Here is a 16,201-nt window from a genome sequence, read left to right as displayed (position 1 = left end):
GGTCTGCTCTGACTACCATCCTCTGTCTTCATTTTTCACTGCTCCCTCGTCTCTCAACTAGACAGCCACACAAGGTTGTGCTCACATTTCATAAACACACACTGTGCTGGAACACAGAACAGCCGAACAAGAGGAGGAGTTCTCCCTCCACCCCACAGCTCCACTTCAATGCTAGAAGCTCCTTAACTCAGAATAAATGAGGGATGGAGCTTACTGATGCTGACACAGATAGAAAACATCTATACGATCAAGGACTTTTTGAAAAAAACACTGACCCAGCTGTGTAGATGATCACGATGTCTGTACATTATGTGTATATGCACGTTAACTTCACACAGTACTCACACAGCTTGTCCATGTGCTGTTGACCTCTGCACTCGACCCTTTGCTTTGGAAAACTGTGTGTGATTGCCTGTATCTCTTGAAGCCTTGGCATTTGACAGCCAAACTGTTGATACGCATCACCAGAGAGCTCTGCTCACCTTGCTCGTACCAAAGTGCTGCCCCAGTAGTTGTCAACACATCTGTTCCTCTGAGATCACCCTCTGCCAACTCAACACAAGACACTGTTATCTTCCAGTCCTTATAGCTTGATGTTTAATTCTGTTGGAGATTTTAACAAAGTGAATAATTAAGATATGCACAAATGTGCATGTACCCCCCCTTCCATAACACACACACACCTCACAACTTTTCAGTCGTTTTCATAGTGAGCTGACATAAAAGATGTGTCAAGCACAAAAGTTAGCATCCTTGTAATGGGTGTCTCTACCTGTGAAAGGGTAGTTAAGGGGATCACTGTTCTAAACCAGGCAGGACAGGTGATAATAGGGCTGGTGAGAAGAGGAGGAGGAGGAAAGGGCAGAGAGAGGAGAATATCTTTGGTTGAGTGGATGTAACTAATAGCCCTTTTTGTTGCTAACCAATAGAGGGTGTTGGTAGATGGCTTGTAGACTTTATTTCTTGCTTTCTGTCCACTAGTTTATTTGATTGTAGGCTATTTTCTAATGCTGTTTCACCAAGAATGCACCAGCCACCACCAAAAATGAGCTCAATAAAGCTTTTAAATGATGTTAAGGAGACAAGTGGAAAGATTGTGGGGCACTGATGTGTTATTGGGACAAACGTGACAAGAATTTAGAAACGTGACTGTCTTCCATGCATGTAGGAATTCTAGGCGTGATATTGTTTTCATTTAACCTTCCAAGTTTTTAGCTTCGTTTTTATTAACAAAAAAATAAAGGGTATAATTATTACAGTCAGACCAAAAAGGAAAAAGTGCATCATGTATTGCTATGATGTGTGTGTGTCTCTGTGTGGGCGTGTGTACAGTGTTCTTGGGATGTCTTAGTCAAACTGGCTGGTGCCCTCTGACCTTTGTAAGCATTATAGAGACTGGGTGCTTCCGCCAGCCAATGACACACCAGGTGGGGTTCAACTGAGATCTCCTCCCCATCTTGAAACATTTAAGCTTGTGAGCCCGAGGCAACACACTACAACCTTCCGTTGTACCAAAACCAAAAATACCACGTTCAGCAATGTAATAATGCTACTCTGTGTCTCTCTAACGTTGGTGCACAGCCGCCTTTTCAGTTCGAGGAAAGGAGGGAATTATATTTGTATCTGTGTCTCTCTGTGTGGTGTTGTCATGCCTCAAGTTGATTTGATTTTTAGGGGTTTTGTTGTGGGGCGTCATGGGAGGGTTTGTGGAGTAAGGACTGTCATATCACACCTGTAATTTGATTGTGAGCATATAAGGTATGCTCTCCCCTTAACCCATCCTTTAATACCTTCTGGTAAAAACCAACTATTTTGTTTTCAGTTCTATGGCCAATTGGGCAAGGGCTTCTCTCGCTCCTCTATTACCAAAAAAGAGGCAACACTGGGTGTAGTAAAACTCTTAACTCGTGTTTAAGACAAACCTGCAACGTTTTGGGGGATTTTCATTCTTTGGAACTATTTTATACATTAACTGTTATGTGAATAACAAAGCATTTTGATAGTAAGGTAAAGCCTTATAAAGATGTGTCAGTCAAGACTTTGTTAAACCATTATGTTACAGAACAAAACTTGAGCTTATAAGCTGGTCACGTGATATCCCACATCTAATTACTCGTTTTGTTACTCATTGCGGTTCATATGACTGTATCTTATGAATAACGTTATCGCCACACCAAATTATCATGCCCCCCACCCCCCTCCCTTTTCTACCTGTTGTAATGGATGTCACTGTACAGTTTGTGTAATGTTTCAGTATTTCTTTTTTCTTTTATAAACTTTGATGTTTGGTTGAAATGCCAGTTTTATTTGGCCTTTGTGTCACAGGATTCACGATAACTCTGTACCAATTTTGAATATTATTTAGGTCTTTTGTTACATAACCGGGTGGCAATGTAGGGTTTACATGTGTAACATTTGGTGCTGTGGAAAGACAATTGTATCAATTGAGGTTCTCCAATGGACATTTGGTGTATTTTGCCGATTTATGGACCCCCTTCCCCATCAGATTCCCTTTCAGTTTCCACCTCCTGCTTCATTTAATTCTTTTTTTTTTTTTTTTAAACATGCTCAAATTGTTACATTAAGAATCTGAACTTTCTGTGGCAAAAGGAGTTTTGAAACGGTTTTTACATGGACCATTAGGTGCCGATGTTGCCCATTTGTTCATTTTTTAATGCAGAAATATTGCGATAATATGCAACCACTGTATGTGCATACAACTGACGACGTTAATACTGAATTTTGTTTGAGGAATTCGACTAACTACTTAATGGCAACATTATTTAAAATTGTTAAAGTTCTTGTGACCCTAAAACAGGAAGAGGCAGCCCTTCACATTAAAGCAGATGGTCTACACTTTGCTTGCCTCAGAGATAATGACTACAGCAAAATCATTCATGCCTAAAAACTTAGACGTCAATGTAAACATTGTATGGTCAGACAGATCTGCAAATCTATACAGAACTTAATTTTACTCATTTTTACTGTTGATCATGTTTAAATATTGTTTCGATTCTGCAAGTGACTAAATTACTTCCACAGCACCAAATGGCTTCTTAAACCTTTTTTTCTTTGTTTTTATTAGTATATTTGTATCTCCCCTCTTTCCCTTGTATTTACCCCTCTCTCTACCTCTGTCTTTCCATTTCTCTTGTATATAACCCCCACTGTTTTCAGACTTGTGAGTCTGTATGAACTCCTTTTATACCTCAAACTTTAGAATTGTTCTAGAAAGAGTAAAACAAAAGGAAGAATATGACAAATTGTAGTGTTCTTATTAGAAAATTAATAAAATGATTTAGTGTGATTTTTCAGTATTTGATTTCAGATTTTAGGTGTTTCATTTTATCATTTGTCACAAATGCTCTCGTGATAGTCAAACGTAATAAAAGGAGAGATTGCACCATCTGATGATTAATATGTGAATCTGTCAACCTCATCGAGAATGAGGAAACCACTATCCTGAGAAATAAAAGCATTTGTCCAACATGGATAAACTCCTTTTCAAAAGATGCATATTTATATATTTCATTCAATTTACAAATGCAAACAAGGAAGAGGTCATTTAGCAGAAGTTGACAGACATCCAGTAGAAAAACAAAAGACTCAATGAACTTTACACAATGTCGGCTGGTTAGAGGACCATGAAAGTCAAGATTTTGGTTAAGATTGCAGTCCTACAGCCATCAGACCCCTGGCATTGTCAGACTGTCTTCTTTATAGTTTTGTGTCCATGCCGACTGCCTGATCTTCTGATTTTGGGACACAGCCAAGAGTTTCCTGTAGACAAAACATAATTGGACATAAAAGGAAAAATTTTTTGAATTTCACAATCCCATTTTCTAACAAGCCTTAACATTCACGTTATTTCATGTTTTCCCTCCAGCCACTTTTATATAAGAAAAGTAGTCTTGACTCAAAGATTAACAAAATGAAACAAAGAAATCAAGGAGGATTTCTTGGTTCCTTCTGGCGCCAGGTACCCGATATGTTAGACTGGAAATCAGCATGTGCATTGGTGCGGTATATGAAAACCTGCATGACTCACTGTGAGGGACTAATGGAAGAGACATACCGGTAATCAGAATATGGGCCTTTTGTTGTTAATCTAGACCACAGGTAGAAATGGAGTAAATACTGTTTTAAAGTGCTTTAAAGCAACACCAAAGACTATTTTGTACCTTAAAATAATGTTTCCAAAATCGTTTCAGTGGTTCATCAACTCCTAACAGGGTAAACGGCACTTCTGCATTCGCGGCCCTCTATCGGCTAAAACCGCACTATGCAAGTTTGCCAGATCGGGTAGTGGATCTGTAGTTCAAATGAGACGTAAGAAACTACAATGGACAATTCCGCTTCCAACCTGTAAGGGGACCGAAGAGGAAAAGTGCTTTGGTGTTGCTTTAAAGGGTGTAAAGTCAAGGGGGTAAGCCTCTCCCCAGAATGCATACCTCCTATGGCGCCATTTCGATGCCACCAAACCATCACCTCCCGTTAGCATTCCATTGACTCCCATTCATTTTGGCGCCACTTTGACAGCGAAAAACTTTACATCTGAAGCATGTAAAGACTATTTGTCCATTGTTTATTTCTAAAGAAACACGACAATGTATAAAAGGCTCCATTACCTTGTATCTCATGTTATGGCTCCATAGCAGACGTTTTTGAAAAAAAAAATAGGCTAACGATTGTGTCATAACCACGTGACTTACTGTCGCATAGTAGAGGAATTACCGTATAGTACAGGAGAAGCTCGCAGGCAGTTTCGACTTGGCCCAGTTTATATACTGTCTGTGTAAAGTTCAACTTTCACAGGTTGTAATATAACTGTACCTCTGGCAGAGGGGAGTCTATCTCATCAGGTGACAGCCCCCTCTGCTGGTCGCCATCTCTCCGACACAGGCAGCACAAGATCCACTTGAACGTCCTCCGCATCTCGTCATCTCGCAGAGTATAGATGATAGGATTGACCAGAGAGTTGCATTCTGCTATCGCCAAACAGAACTTCTCATAGGCGTTGGCGTGGCTGGCTTTACCCAACAGCCCGTCCAGTAAGAGAGTCACGAGGCCAGGCATCCAGCAGATTACAAAGGCGCCTGCAGAGATGTGGGTTGTTATTGAGGGCACAAAAAAAGTCAAACTCAAAGCGTCCAAAAAAAAAAAGCAGCCATGTAATATGACACCAGTTCCCTCAAAGTGCAGCTACATTAGGCAATATGTGTACCTTCATTGCTTAATATCAAAGTTAAATGGTAGTTAGCACATATTTGCCTCGAGTCACTAGAGCAATGAAAGGCACAGATTATGATGAGAAATGTGACACCTGAAATTCCACATAACCCTTGGCCTGTGGTTATCAGACATGGTCTGACAAAGAAACAATCCTAGAGCTGCAAAACTGGTTTGTGGGGGAAGTGGGAGGCTACAGGTAGATGCTAGCAAGCATCTAACATGCAACAGCTCTCTGAACTAAAGTGCATTTAGTATGGATACCTTCAAAATACAAAACAATTCAGTTTCCCCTCACATGTGACGAGGTGAATTGGTTGAAGCCATTAAACCTTACTTTATGAGAAAATGTAGATTAATAAGCAAATATATTTTATTTGTATTTTTTGAGAAAACTGAAATAAGAATTTCTCTAATATTTTATAAAAACAACAAACTAGACTGTTAATTTTGTGGTTAATTAAAAACAAAACCTTACAAACTTGACCTTTGCATGGTCGCACGCAAACAACTTCTTACCCAGAACCATAGAGATAGTTTTCATCAGGTTGACAACAGTCTGCCGGTGTCGCATCTCTGAGGTGTGCTGAGACACGTTCCCGGTCTGGTATCTCACATAGATAAAGATACGAGTGTACATGGCCACCATGATGAAGAAAGTAAGCAGATTGAGAGCTGCCCAGAAGATGAGGAAGTGGCGGCTGTAGAGAGGAGCGACGGTGGAGCAGTCCTCCAGATCACACTCGCAGTTCCAAAACGTTGAGGGCACCAGGCCCATGATGATGCTTACAGCCCAGATGCCGACTATCAGCAACACCACGCGCCGCTTGGTCATCTTGCTGTGCAGCTGCATGGTGATGATGGTCTGGTGGCGCTCCACGGCAACAGCCAGAAGGTTGGCCACAGAGGCCGTCAGGCTGATGTCAATCAAAGCCCCGCGGATGTACCACTGCTTCTTGGTGAGCATGCTGGTCCAGGGGCCCGTGTTCAACATCAGGTTGGCGTAGGCGATACCTGCAAACAGGTCAGCTGCTGCCATGTTGCCCAGGAGATAGTAGATGGGGAAGTGGAAGCGGTGGTTCACGGAGATAGCCACCATCACCATCAGGTTGGCTAGGACTACAATGAGACATACCGTCATGCCCAGTCCGATTACCACAGAGTCCCGCGTCGTCCACACTAAGTTGATCTTCTTACCCACCCAGTTGTAGAAGAAGGTGACATTGTGGCTGTAGTCACAGTTACTCCACACATTGCTCTCCATGGCCATAACTGTAGACACACAACTCAAATGTAAGAATATGTAGCTGTTGTCTTCAAGAGGTGCAACAACAGGTAATGTACAGTACTTTATTTGTTCAATATAAGGCTTTCCATGTAGTAGGTTACACATTAAATATTCACCAAGTGTAAGAGTCTTATCTCAATTGTCACACTTTTACAAACCAAATGCTATAATAACTTGAAAAATAGCAATACAAGACTTAGTCTCAAGTTCTCATTTTTGCTGTAATGAAAATACATTATTATACTGAACTATGGATTTTGAGACACTTGCTGTAAACACATACAGTAACTTGATCAATTCAACACAGTGGTTGGCAGTAGGATCAGGACACTACAGATAATCCTCAACAGCAGAGAGTGAACATAACTGAACATAATCCACATCTTATTTCAAAAGACAGATGTGCTACTGTAAGGATTTATATTTGTTTCTCATATGTCCTGATTGGTGGAACCTTGAGTACTTGTAGTATATAGTATCCGTTTTTAGTATGTTTTCATAGTTGTGTCTCATAATGGATGTCATATTCTTGCTGCAAAGAAAACATATCTACAGGTACAAACTAGAAAATGCATTTCCTGCAGAAAATGCTTGTGAATGCTGAAAAGCTAAATTGCTAAAGCTAAACTGGATTGCTGGCATAATTGTGGAAGAAGAAGGTGAAATAGTGAGAATAGTTGGAAAAGTGAGCTTTGTGATGCCGGCTACAAAAAAAGTGATAAAAATCTCATAGTATGTTGAAAAAGTCATAGTATAGTATATTGAAAAAAGTGATACAAAAGCAATAATACAGTATGTCAAAAAAGTGATAAAAATCATAGTTTGATATGTCAAAAAAACAGTCATAGTATAGCATGTCAAAAAGTCATAGTATAGTATCTTGAAAATAGTGACGAAAAAGTCAAAGTATAGTAAGTTAAAAAAACGGCATACCATAATATGTCAAAAAAGTGTTAAAAAAAGTCATAGTATGTTGAAAAAAAAGTCACAGTATAGTATATTGAAAAAGTGATAAAAAAGTCATAGTATAGTATATCGAAAAGTCACAAAAAGTAATAGTATAGTTTGTCTAAAAAAGTCATAGTTATAGTATGTCAAAACGTCTGGAAGAACATGCAAAATCCAAAACGGCCCAGCCCGGACTGGGATTGAACCAAGGGTCAAAGTCTGCGGTTCCTATTTGCTGGTGGTTGTTGGAGCAGTGCTAACCACTGAGCCATAGTCATAGTATAGTACTTTGAAAAAAGTCACAGTATAGTATGTCAAAAAAGCCTTTAAAAGTCATAGTATGTCAAAAAAAGTGATAAAAAGGCATATTATGTCACAAAAGTCACAGTATAGTATGTACAATAATAGTGCTAACCACTGAGAAAAGAGTATAGTATGTCGAAAAAAGTAAAAAAAAAAAAAAAAAAAAAGACATAGTATAGTACTGTATGTCAAAGAAAGTCTCGAAGAACATGCAAACTCCACACAAAAAGACCCAGCCTGACTGGGATCAAACAAAGGGTCAGAGTCTGCAGTTCCTATTTGCTGGTAATTGTTGGAGCAGTGCTAATCACAGAGTTGAAAATAATCATAGTATAGTATGTCAAAAAAAAAAATTATCATAGTGTAGTATATCGAAAAAGTTACAAAAAAAAGTAATAGTATAGTATGATGAAAAAAGACAGGAAATTATATGCTTAAAAAGGGTAACTACAGTTTTTTTCAACCTGGACTCTATTTTCCTATGTTTTTGTGTCTAAGTGGGAACAACAATCTTTGACATTGGTCCAGTGTTAAGCAAGAACGCTGCATTCGGCAGCGGCGAAACAAGCTAATGCAAGTTAATAGGGCAATTGTCTAGCTTGTATTTACCTTCACAAAAGTGCTCGTTTTGCCACGGACATGCTCAGATTAATATTCTAAGTGTCTGGCAACATCTGAAGGATCCCTTCAGAGATAGACCTTTAAAACCTCTTTGAGACCTTTTTTGTTTATCCAGAAACAGCTCTGAAGTCGCGAGCGCTAAACCCACCAGACTCCATTTAAAAAAAGCAATACTTTTAGCGTGTATCGAGCCATCGTAATTTCCACATGTAAATTGGTGAACTGTGTTTATTTCAACCAAAACTACAGTTGTGATAGTTGGAAAAGTGGAAAGACAACCCAAAACGACTTTTCATAGTTTCATTTTGTTTCTGTCGACTTTGAATGAAGTGTATTTAACGATGCTAAAATTACTGTTTATTTACATGGAGTCTGGTGGGTTAAGCAAACGCGATTTTGTGGATGTTTTTATGTAAATAAAAACAAAAAAAACCCCACTTTCTTAAAGCAACACTATGTAACTTTTCCTGCTTCGGTCCCCCTACAGGTTGTCTCATTGGAACTACAGCTGCAGCTAAAAGTTACATAGTGTTGCTTTAACAGATCTTACCCTTTAACAGAAAGGTCGACCTCCTTAGAAATGCTTTCCATAATGTTGTTGTACACTTAGGATATTAATCTAAGCCTGTCAGTGGCAAAACGAGCACTTTTGTGAAGGTAAATACAAGCTGGACCATTGCCCATTAACTTAATTGTAGCCCGTTTTGCCGCTGCTGACTGCAGCAATCTCGCTTAATACTGGACCAATTTCAAAGGTTGTTGTTCCCATCAGTCACTTAGATAGTCTGGCTATCACCAGACCAAGCTCAATCTGTCAATCAGTCTGGGGAATCTGCTCTGTGTCTTTTTGTTGCGTGTTGTGATCTATTTGCGTGTGTTTTCTTAAACAACCCTTGTGTTGACAAAACAAGGGTTAATACAGCACCTTAGTGCTTTTTTGCACAGCATTTTGGTCAGCTTAAACTGTGTTTAAATGTGCTCTAGAAATACACTTTACTTACTTACTTTACAAGAGACAGGCGACCCGGAGGACAACACAAGGGTTATGTACTTCCGTTTACTTTGTTGAGAATTGCTATAGTAAAGTGTATTTCTAGAGCACATTTAAACACAGTTTAAGTTGCTGTGCAGTGGCCTCTCAGGGCCACCGTAAAATAGGGTCCAGGTTGAAAAAAAAACAAAAAACAGTAGTTACCCTTTAAAATATATGGTAAGTTGAATACTTGCACATGTCCTTAAAGAGCTGAAGATTTCGATTTTGGAAGCTGAAATTATGCAGTAGAAGTAGGCGACCAAATATTGCACAAAAGAAGATAACAATAGTGAATGCTGCTGAATCCGCATTAACACAATAACGTAACCTAACTGAACAGTGCCAGGGATTCTTCGATAAAGCAGGTACATAAATTAACTTGTATGAATAATTTTTTATCTAAATGGCAGAAAATAGTGTCAAAAATGCCATTCACAAGTTCACAGAGACGAAACCCTCAGAACACAAACACACACACACACACACACACACACACACACACACACACACGCACACACAAACTGTTTCAACTTGCTGTGAAACGTGCTGCTGATACTCATCTCTCTTAAACGTAAACTCCTGTGTTGAGGATATTTTTGTTTAGATTTTCTACAGAATAAACGTTACATTAGTTGAAACCTACCGCCGTTTTTAGAGTCTCACATGACACCGGAGTTGCTAGCTGCCATTTAATTGCAGACAAAGTCTTTGAGCAGCTCTCCCGGTTGTTGTCCGCCCGTTCTAATCGACGCCTCTCCGAGTCATTCTCACTCAGATCAGCTGGACCCGACAGAGACAGGTAAGGGCGCTGCCTCCAACTGCAACCTGAAATATCGGGAAAAACATACACGCTCGAGAGTTTGCTTTGAGAATTTTTCTCACAATCCTAATCAAATGTTATTACTCAAATAGTTTCAGCTCAAGCGGAAGTGTTTTCCTCACTTTTTGAAGTTAGCTCTGTGAGTGCATTGGAGACATATTGCTCCCAAATAATAGAAATAAAATCTAAATATCCATTTAGTTTCTATATCTCAAATACTCGGAGCTACAAGTGAAGTAAGCAATAAAATGTTAAGTAATCACGACGCCAAAGCAGTAACAATAAGGCTTAAATTAAATAAAATAAAATAAAAAATGCTTTCACTGGGAACTTGAACAGAACTAGTCCCTAGTAATATAGGAACACCTGAAGGCAACAGAATATAAAAACAAAACGCGACTTTTGATAGAGGGAGAGAATCAATTCTACGTTCATTGGCAATAAAACCGATAATTACACTGTGAATTGTTTTAGAGGTATTAATAACTGTATTCAGTCACGACAGTACTAATATTATTGCCTATTATTTGAAATTACCAAAATCGAGTGACTGGCTGCAGACCATGGATGTATTAAGACAACGGCAGACCTCCACTGTGGAGTCCATTCCGGTGCAGACTTCACTATCAGGGCCATGTTCAGCCCCGACAAAACGTAGCAACGCGTTTTTTTTAAACTGAAACGGGGGTGAGTTGAACACACTGTTGTGTCCTTTTTTATTACCACGAGTTTACAGACACGTCTCTGCTGATTCGGTATCACCTGTGACACAGCCAATAAACGAGACACACCCACCAAACAAGAGAAAACCGATCTCAAAGCCGTTGCACACCGTTCCGAGAAAAGATGTTCAACACGGAAACCGTAGCAAAACGGTGCACACCGTTTTGAGATTGAACGTGCCCTGGTCACCGGTCAGTTGCTAGCGTAAAGTACATAGACTGTTGTTACAGTCTTGGTAATGTCAGGCATAACATACTTCCGGCTTCCTTCAAAATTAAGCAATCCAATGAGCAGACAAGTTTCTCATGTTCTATACGGAAATAAAGGTGGACAAAACATTTATCGCTGGCTATTTGTTGAAACACACATTGCATGCTGTAAAAAATGGCTATGAAAATCGTAAAGAATAATAATGATCAGTCTAAATATCTGTATTATACCTGAAGAAGAGAATGCAGCAGCAGATTGGAATTGCAGAGGTCGACATGCTGATGTGCACCATCTACAAGCAAAGAGACAGTACTAGATTTTCAATACTTGTGCTTGCAAGCAATGCCATTGTTTGTGTTTTTATATTTTGCATTATAAACCTGCAAAATGTAACTGAAGCATATGTTCATCTGAATATTGGGAACTAGGCAAATGTTACAGTGCCACTCTATGTCCTCTGTACACTACTGGAAAAGAATGAGAGTTAGCGGGGTGGGTAGATGAGATGAGGAGGCCAGAAAATCAATGGAATTGTAATATAACAGTAATGACTCTGCGCGGGGGTAGCAGCTCCAGCAGGGGACCCCAAACTTCCCTTTCCCGGGCCACATTAACCAGCTCCGACTGGGGGATCCCGAGGCGTTCCCAGGCCAGGTTAGAGATATAATCCCTCCACCTAGTCCTGGGTCTTCCCCGAGGCCTCCTCCCAGCTGGACGTGCCTGGAACACCTCCCTAGGGAGGCGCCCAGGGGGCATCCTTACACCTTTTACAGATGCCCAAACCACCTCAACTGGCTCCTTTCGACGCAAAGGAGCAGCGGCTCTACTCCGAGCTTCTCACCCTATCTCTAAGGGAGAAGCCAGCCACCCTCCTGAGGAAACCCATTTTGGCCGCTTGTACCCTGGATCTCGTTCTTTCGGTCATGTCAATGTTGTTCCATTAGTATTATTATCATTTAACATTATTCAAACAAGAGTGTTAGTGTAAAACATAAAAACTAAGTGTCAAAACTGCAGGAGTTATTACGCTGTTTGTCTGTAGCTGGCAACATCGTTTCTGAACTGAACTGCAGTTGGTTACTTTCCTTCCTGCCACAAGTTAGCATGTCTAAAACTGGCCAGACAATGAAAATAAAGCTCCTTATTGTGAATGTTAAATGAAAATGAGTGAACTCCATACCAGTTCCAAGAGGCATTTCACATAAAAAAAAGAGACAGAATTTAGTTTTTTATTTTCTATAAAAGAGATGAGTTTATTCAATGATCATAACAGACTGAATCAGAGACCTCAATAGACCACTCACATACCAAACAATAAATTGAGGATAATGTTTGAACAAAACCCCTAAAACAGAACAAATGTAACACAAAATAAAATACCTGAATAAAGCAAACTCTGGGCTGAGCTGCGGATCAGCACATTCTCTGTACAACTCATGGCACATTATGTCCAACAGTTTATTGTAAAAAGGAAAAAAAGAAAAAATAAAAGGCTAAAAAGGAATGAAGTTTTTTTTCTTACCCTTTCAAAACCAGTCTGATAAAAATTCTATATTCATATATGGTGAACTTCAATGAAATTAAAAAGGTGACTTAAGCACAGAAACAAGTTCTCCTGAAGTACTGTTTATCTGTTTATTCTCATCAACAGAACGCTCATCTACATCGGGGAACATGCCTCCTGCACCACACATTTGAAAAAAAATGAACAAAAACAAAAACACACACACAGTCACACAGCCGTCCACATATACACAGTCACACTCACAGACCAGACGTGTGGCAACGCTGAAACATATCTACCTAAAATCTGCTGATTGAACAAAAAAAGAAATTAGCTGTCAGATGTGTACACTCATAGAAGTCCAACTAAAACTAAATTTAAAACCCGAATATTGACAACGGGTAAAATATAAAACACTGTCTTGTCCTTTTTTTGTTGTTCATTTTTTTAGTTTAACACAAACTCTTTCAAAAATCTCCCTCCCCATTCAAATATTACACCACCCATTCCTGACCTGCCCCCTTTCTAAACCCCCTCAAAGTGTAATATAAGCCAACGAGAATTGCAATACAATACAGGCACTGGAGAAAAACACCATAAGAGACAAGTGAAGAGGACGAGATGCATTCCGATTTCAACCCATCCCTGGTCCAATGTCTCCAAGAACAGAATTATAACTCACATCCACTATTATCGAACAAGAACAAAGATATAAATCGAAAGTTTTTTTTCAGAGTTTTACATTTCTTAACTTTTGTTTGTCTTTTTATTTTGTATTGTTGACAGTGTGCCCTCAGTCAATTAGAATTTAAACTAAGTGGGAGCTATTTTGACTAAACCTGATTCAAGTAACAGCTACAGAAAGGTGGTAAGTGGCTGTCTAACTCCCCTGATTGCCCCTTCCTGCCTAGAGCACTCTGCCTGTTGACATGTGGTCAAAATCTTTAGGCAAGATCAGAGCGCACACACAGAGGGAACAGCAAGGGGGTCCTCACCTTCTCATTTTTTAACTGATCCAGTAGTGTGACTGTTGCGAACAGGCCAACGATATCAACATTTCCAACATTATGTCTCAAAGTGTAATACAAAGAATAGTGCGACACTTGTAGTGAAATCATATTCCAAATAAAGCTCAGAAACGGCCGGACCTTTCCCCTCTTCTGCTTACAAGTAGCTTTAAATGAAAAATACAAGGCATGATTAAAACTTCAACTGATTCTGTCTTTGATAAATATGTGATGGAACTATGATAATGCATATATTCAGGTTTTTGTTTTTTTTTTGTCACTAGCTACCTACCATGTTTTAGGACAAGTAATTTAGCATAAAAGATAATGGGTTGTTTGGCATAGACATAGGTGGTGGAGTGTGATAGTATGGAGATTCAAAGACCTAGAGAGAAAAAAAGAAAGATCCAAAATAAACAGTTATTGTAGTATAAGAAAATACTTCTTTACAGTAGATATTAAGATGATGAAAAAAGCTCTGCACTGCTCCTACTCCTGGTTGTAAATGTTATTGGGTTTTTCCATGTGTGCAGTCCACAGAACATAATGGTCTGTTTAGGAAAGAGGTGTAAGGCAAACTGTACCTTCTCTGCTGAGAAATATACATGATTTACAGTATGGAAGTTGCCCCCCCGCCCCACCCCAACCATTTCATTTGTTCACTTACAACAATCAAAACAAAACATAAAAGACCAGTCTTCTTTACCACCTCAGACATCTGGCAGTTTTAAAAACACCTCTGCACAGTCTGTCAGTACATTATCAGAGCATTTTCATAGTTTCATAGTTGTCTTTACTCTTGCAATTTATGTTGGGTCCACGCACAAGAAGCAAGTGACAAAGGCAACCGTGCCAACAGGGGTCCTCTTTCTCCTGTTATGAGATATCCGGAAGGTAATGCCAAATTCCCAGGAAATGACATCCAAAACAATGAGACTATTCCCATGTGTTGTGTGTGTTCCGTCCACAGGGGCAAAGTGCACTGTGAGCGCCCGTCCAGCATTTGTACTCGGTCTCCGAGGGCCCGTCACATCTACATACAGTCTGTGTCCCTCTGTGGTGCGTGGTCGCCAGTTCTCTCTTTAGAGGAAGTTTACATTATCCAAGTTTTTTTTCTCCTTTTTTTTGCACTTTCGTTTCAGTTGCTCCTCTCCTCAAAACAGATTCTCCTCAAAGATAGCCATTAAGTCACTTTGGAAGTTCATGTCAATAGTTGCTGCCATCTGGAGAGAGAAAAGAACAACTAAGCATTTCCATTATGTTCATTACTCCTGAGAGTGCATCTTCAAACTTCAGGAAAACAGCTAGTAATATAAATACAATTATAATGTGTTATTGCTTCTGTTTGAGTTCAAATGAATCTATGGTGCACATCTTTGATAATTCACCATCTTTTGTATTACAGGTTACAATTAGCATCATATGAAGGTCCATAAAACTAGAGAGTGCTAAAGACAATTATCTCACCGCTTCTCGCCTCCTCCTTTCCTGCTCTCGGCGGCGTGCTAGCTCCCTCTGTTGGTCGAGTGGGTTCTGTGTGGCAGGCTGAGGCGGTGTGGGGGATTGAGGAGGCTGCTGAATGGCAGCTGGCTGGGGCTCCTGCTGCTGCTGCTGCTGTTGTTGTTGCTGTTGTTGCTGCTGTTGTTGTTGTTGTTGCGAAGGGGCTTGAACGTGTTGCTGCTCAAGACGCCTGCGTGGCTCCTCGTGCACCCTTCTGCTTGGCTCCATGATGTCCTCTTCATCTCGACCCCTGGAAAACAGTCAGGCCAAAAATTCACACCACAAATACTTTTCACATCGCTGTAGGCCGGGGGTTCACACCTGGTTTTATATAAAACTACAAGGCCAGAAAACCAAGATAACTCATGTAACTAACTTATATAACTTACTCAAGATATACAAAACATGGATAAGGAGCTGTAGAGAGATGTTTGGGCAAAAGGAAACAGCAAGCTGGTTTCTTAACTTGGGGAATGTTAGAGGCAAAAAGTTGAACAATGGTGAGCAGAGCTGGAAGTTGTTTAATGGACTGTGGAAGTGAGTTTTGTTTTATCCAGCCATAGTAAAAGTCTATGGTGTGTCAAGTTACCGGCAATGGAATATACATATTCATGTATTACATACATATATATGGAGTATATATTGATTTTGCAGTCCTGATTTAGATAGGTTTAGACGTACAGTATATATTACTCAAGTTTTAAAATCTTTCCCAGTGCAACATAAAATGTCTCAATAGCCCAACGCAGGTAAAACATCTGGTGGCCAAATCTTTAAACTTTAAATGCTTATATTTCTAAAATAAAGGATTAATATAAGCCTCAGCTTTTTTGACCAAGGACTGTACATGAGGTTTATTATTGTGAGGGTTAATGATTACTGTGTATTGGCTATGTAATAGTAATGGCTTGAACAAGAGTAGATGCCCATATGTACTCTCTGATGCCAGCAGTATGGCCACTAGAGGGCATAATACATCGCCACATAGTTCCCGTCCACCCAAATTCATTTGCAA

At 39.7% G+C, this 16,201-nt stretch overlaps 2 protein-coding genes across 4 annotated transcripts in view; both read right to left on the bottom strand.

The window, feature by feature from the left end:
* Nucleotides 1–3,498: 3,498 nt before the first annotated feature.
* Nucleotides 3,499–10,864, bottom strand: lpar2a (lysophosphatidic acid receptor 2a). The gene is made up of 5 exons (XM_078270539.1): nt 10,780–10,864; nt 10,066–10,247; nt 5,749–6,501; nt 4,834–5,096; nt 3,499–3,780 (listed from the first exon to the last, which is right to left on the bottom strand). Exons 3-5 carry the CDS (start codon nt 6,497–6,499, stop codon nt 3,718–3,720), a joined length of 1,077 nt encoding a protein of 358 aa, XP_078126665.1. The 5' UTR covers nt 6,500–6,501; nt 10,066–10,247; nt 10,780–10,864; the 3' UTR covers nt 3,499–3,717.
* Nucleotides 10,865–13,946: 3,082 nt separating this feature from the next.
* brd4 (bromodomain containing 4) overlaps nt 13,947–16,201 on the bottom strand; it is a 38,470-nt gene continuing 36,215 nt past the window's right edge. For all 3 annotated transcript variants that reach the window (XM_078270534.1, XM_078270532.1, XM_078270533.1), the window contains exons 18-19: nt 15,154–15,436; nt 13,947–14,909 (exon numbers count right to left, since the gene is read on the bottom strand). In XM_078270534.1, coding sequence (XP_078126660.1) covers nt 14,841–14,909; nt 15,154–15,436 — 352 coding nt within the window. In that variant the 3' untranslated portion in view covers nt 13,947–14,840. The remainder of the gene's footprint in view (nt 14,910–15,153; nt 15,437–16,201) is intronic.

This window comes from Sander vitreus, chromosome 15, assembly GCF_031162955.1.
Source record: "Sander vitreus isolate 19-12246 chromosome 15, sanVit1, whole genome shotgun sequence".
NCBI classification, from domain to species: domain Eukaryota; kingdom Metazoa; phylum Chordata; class Actinopteri; order Perciformes; family Percidae; genus Sander; species Sander vitreus.
Note: the sequence above shows the minus strand (reverse complement) of the source record. Positions and strands in the feature narration are given on the sequence as shown.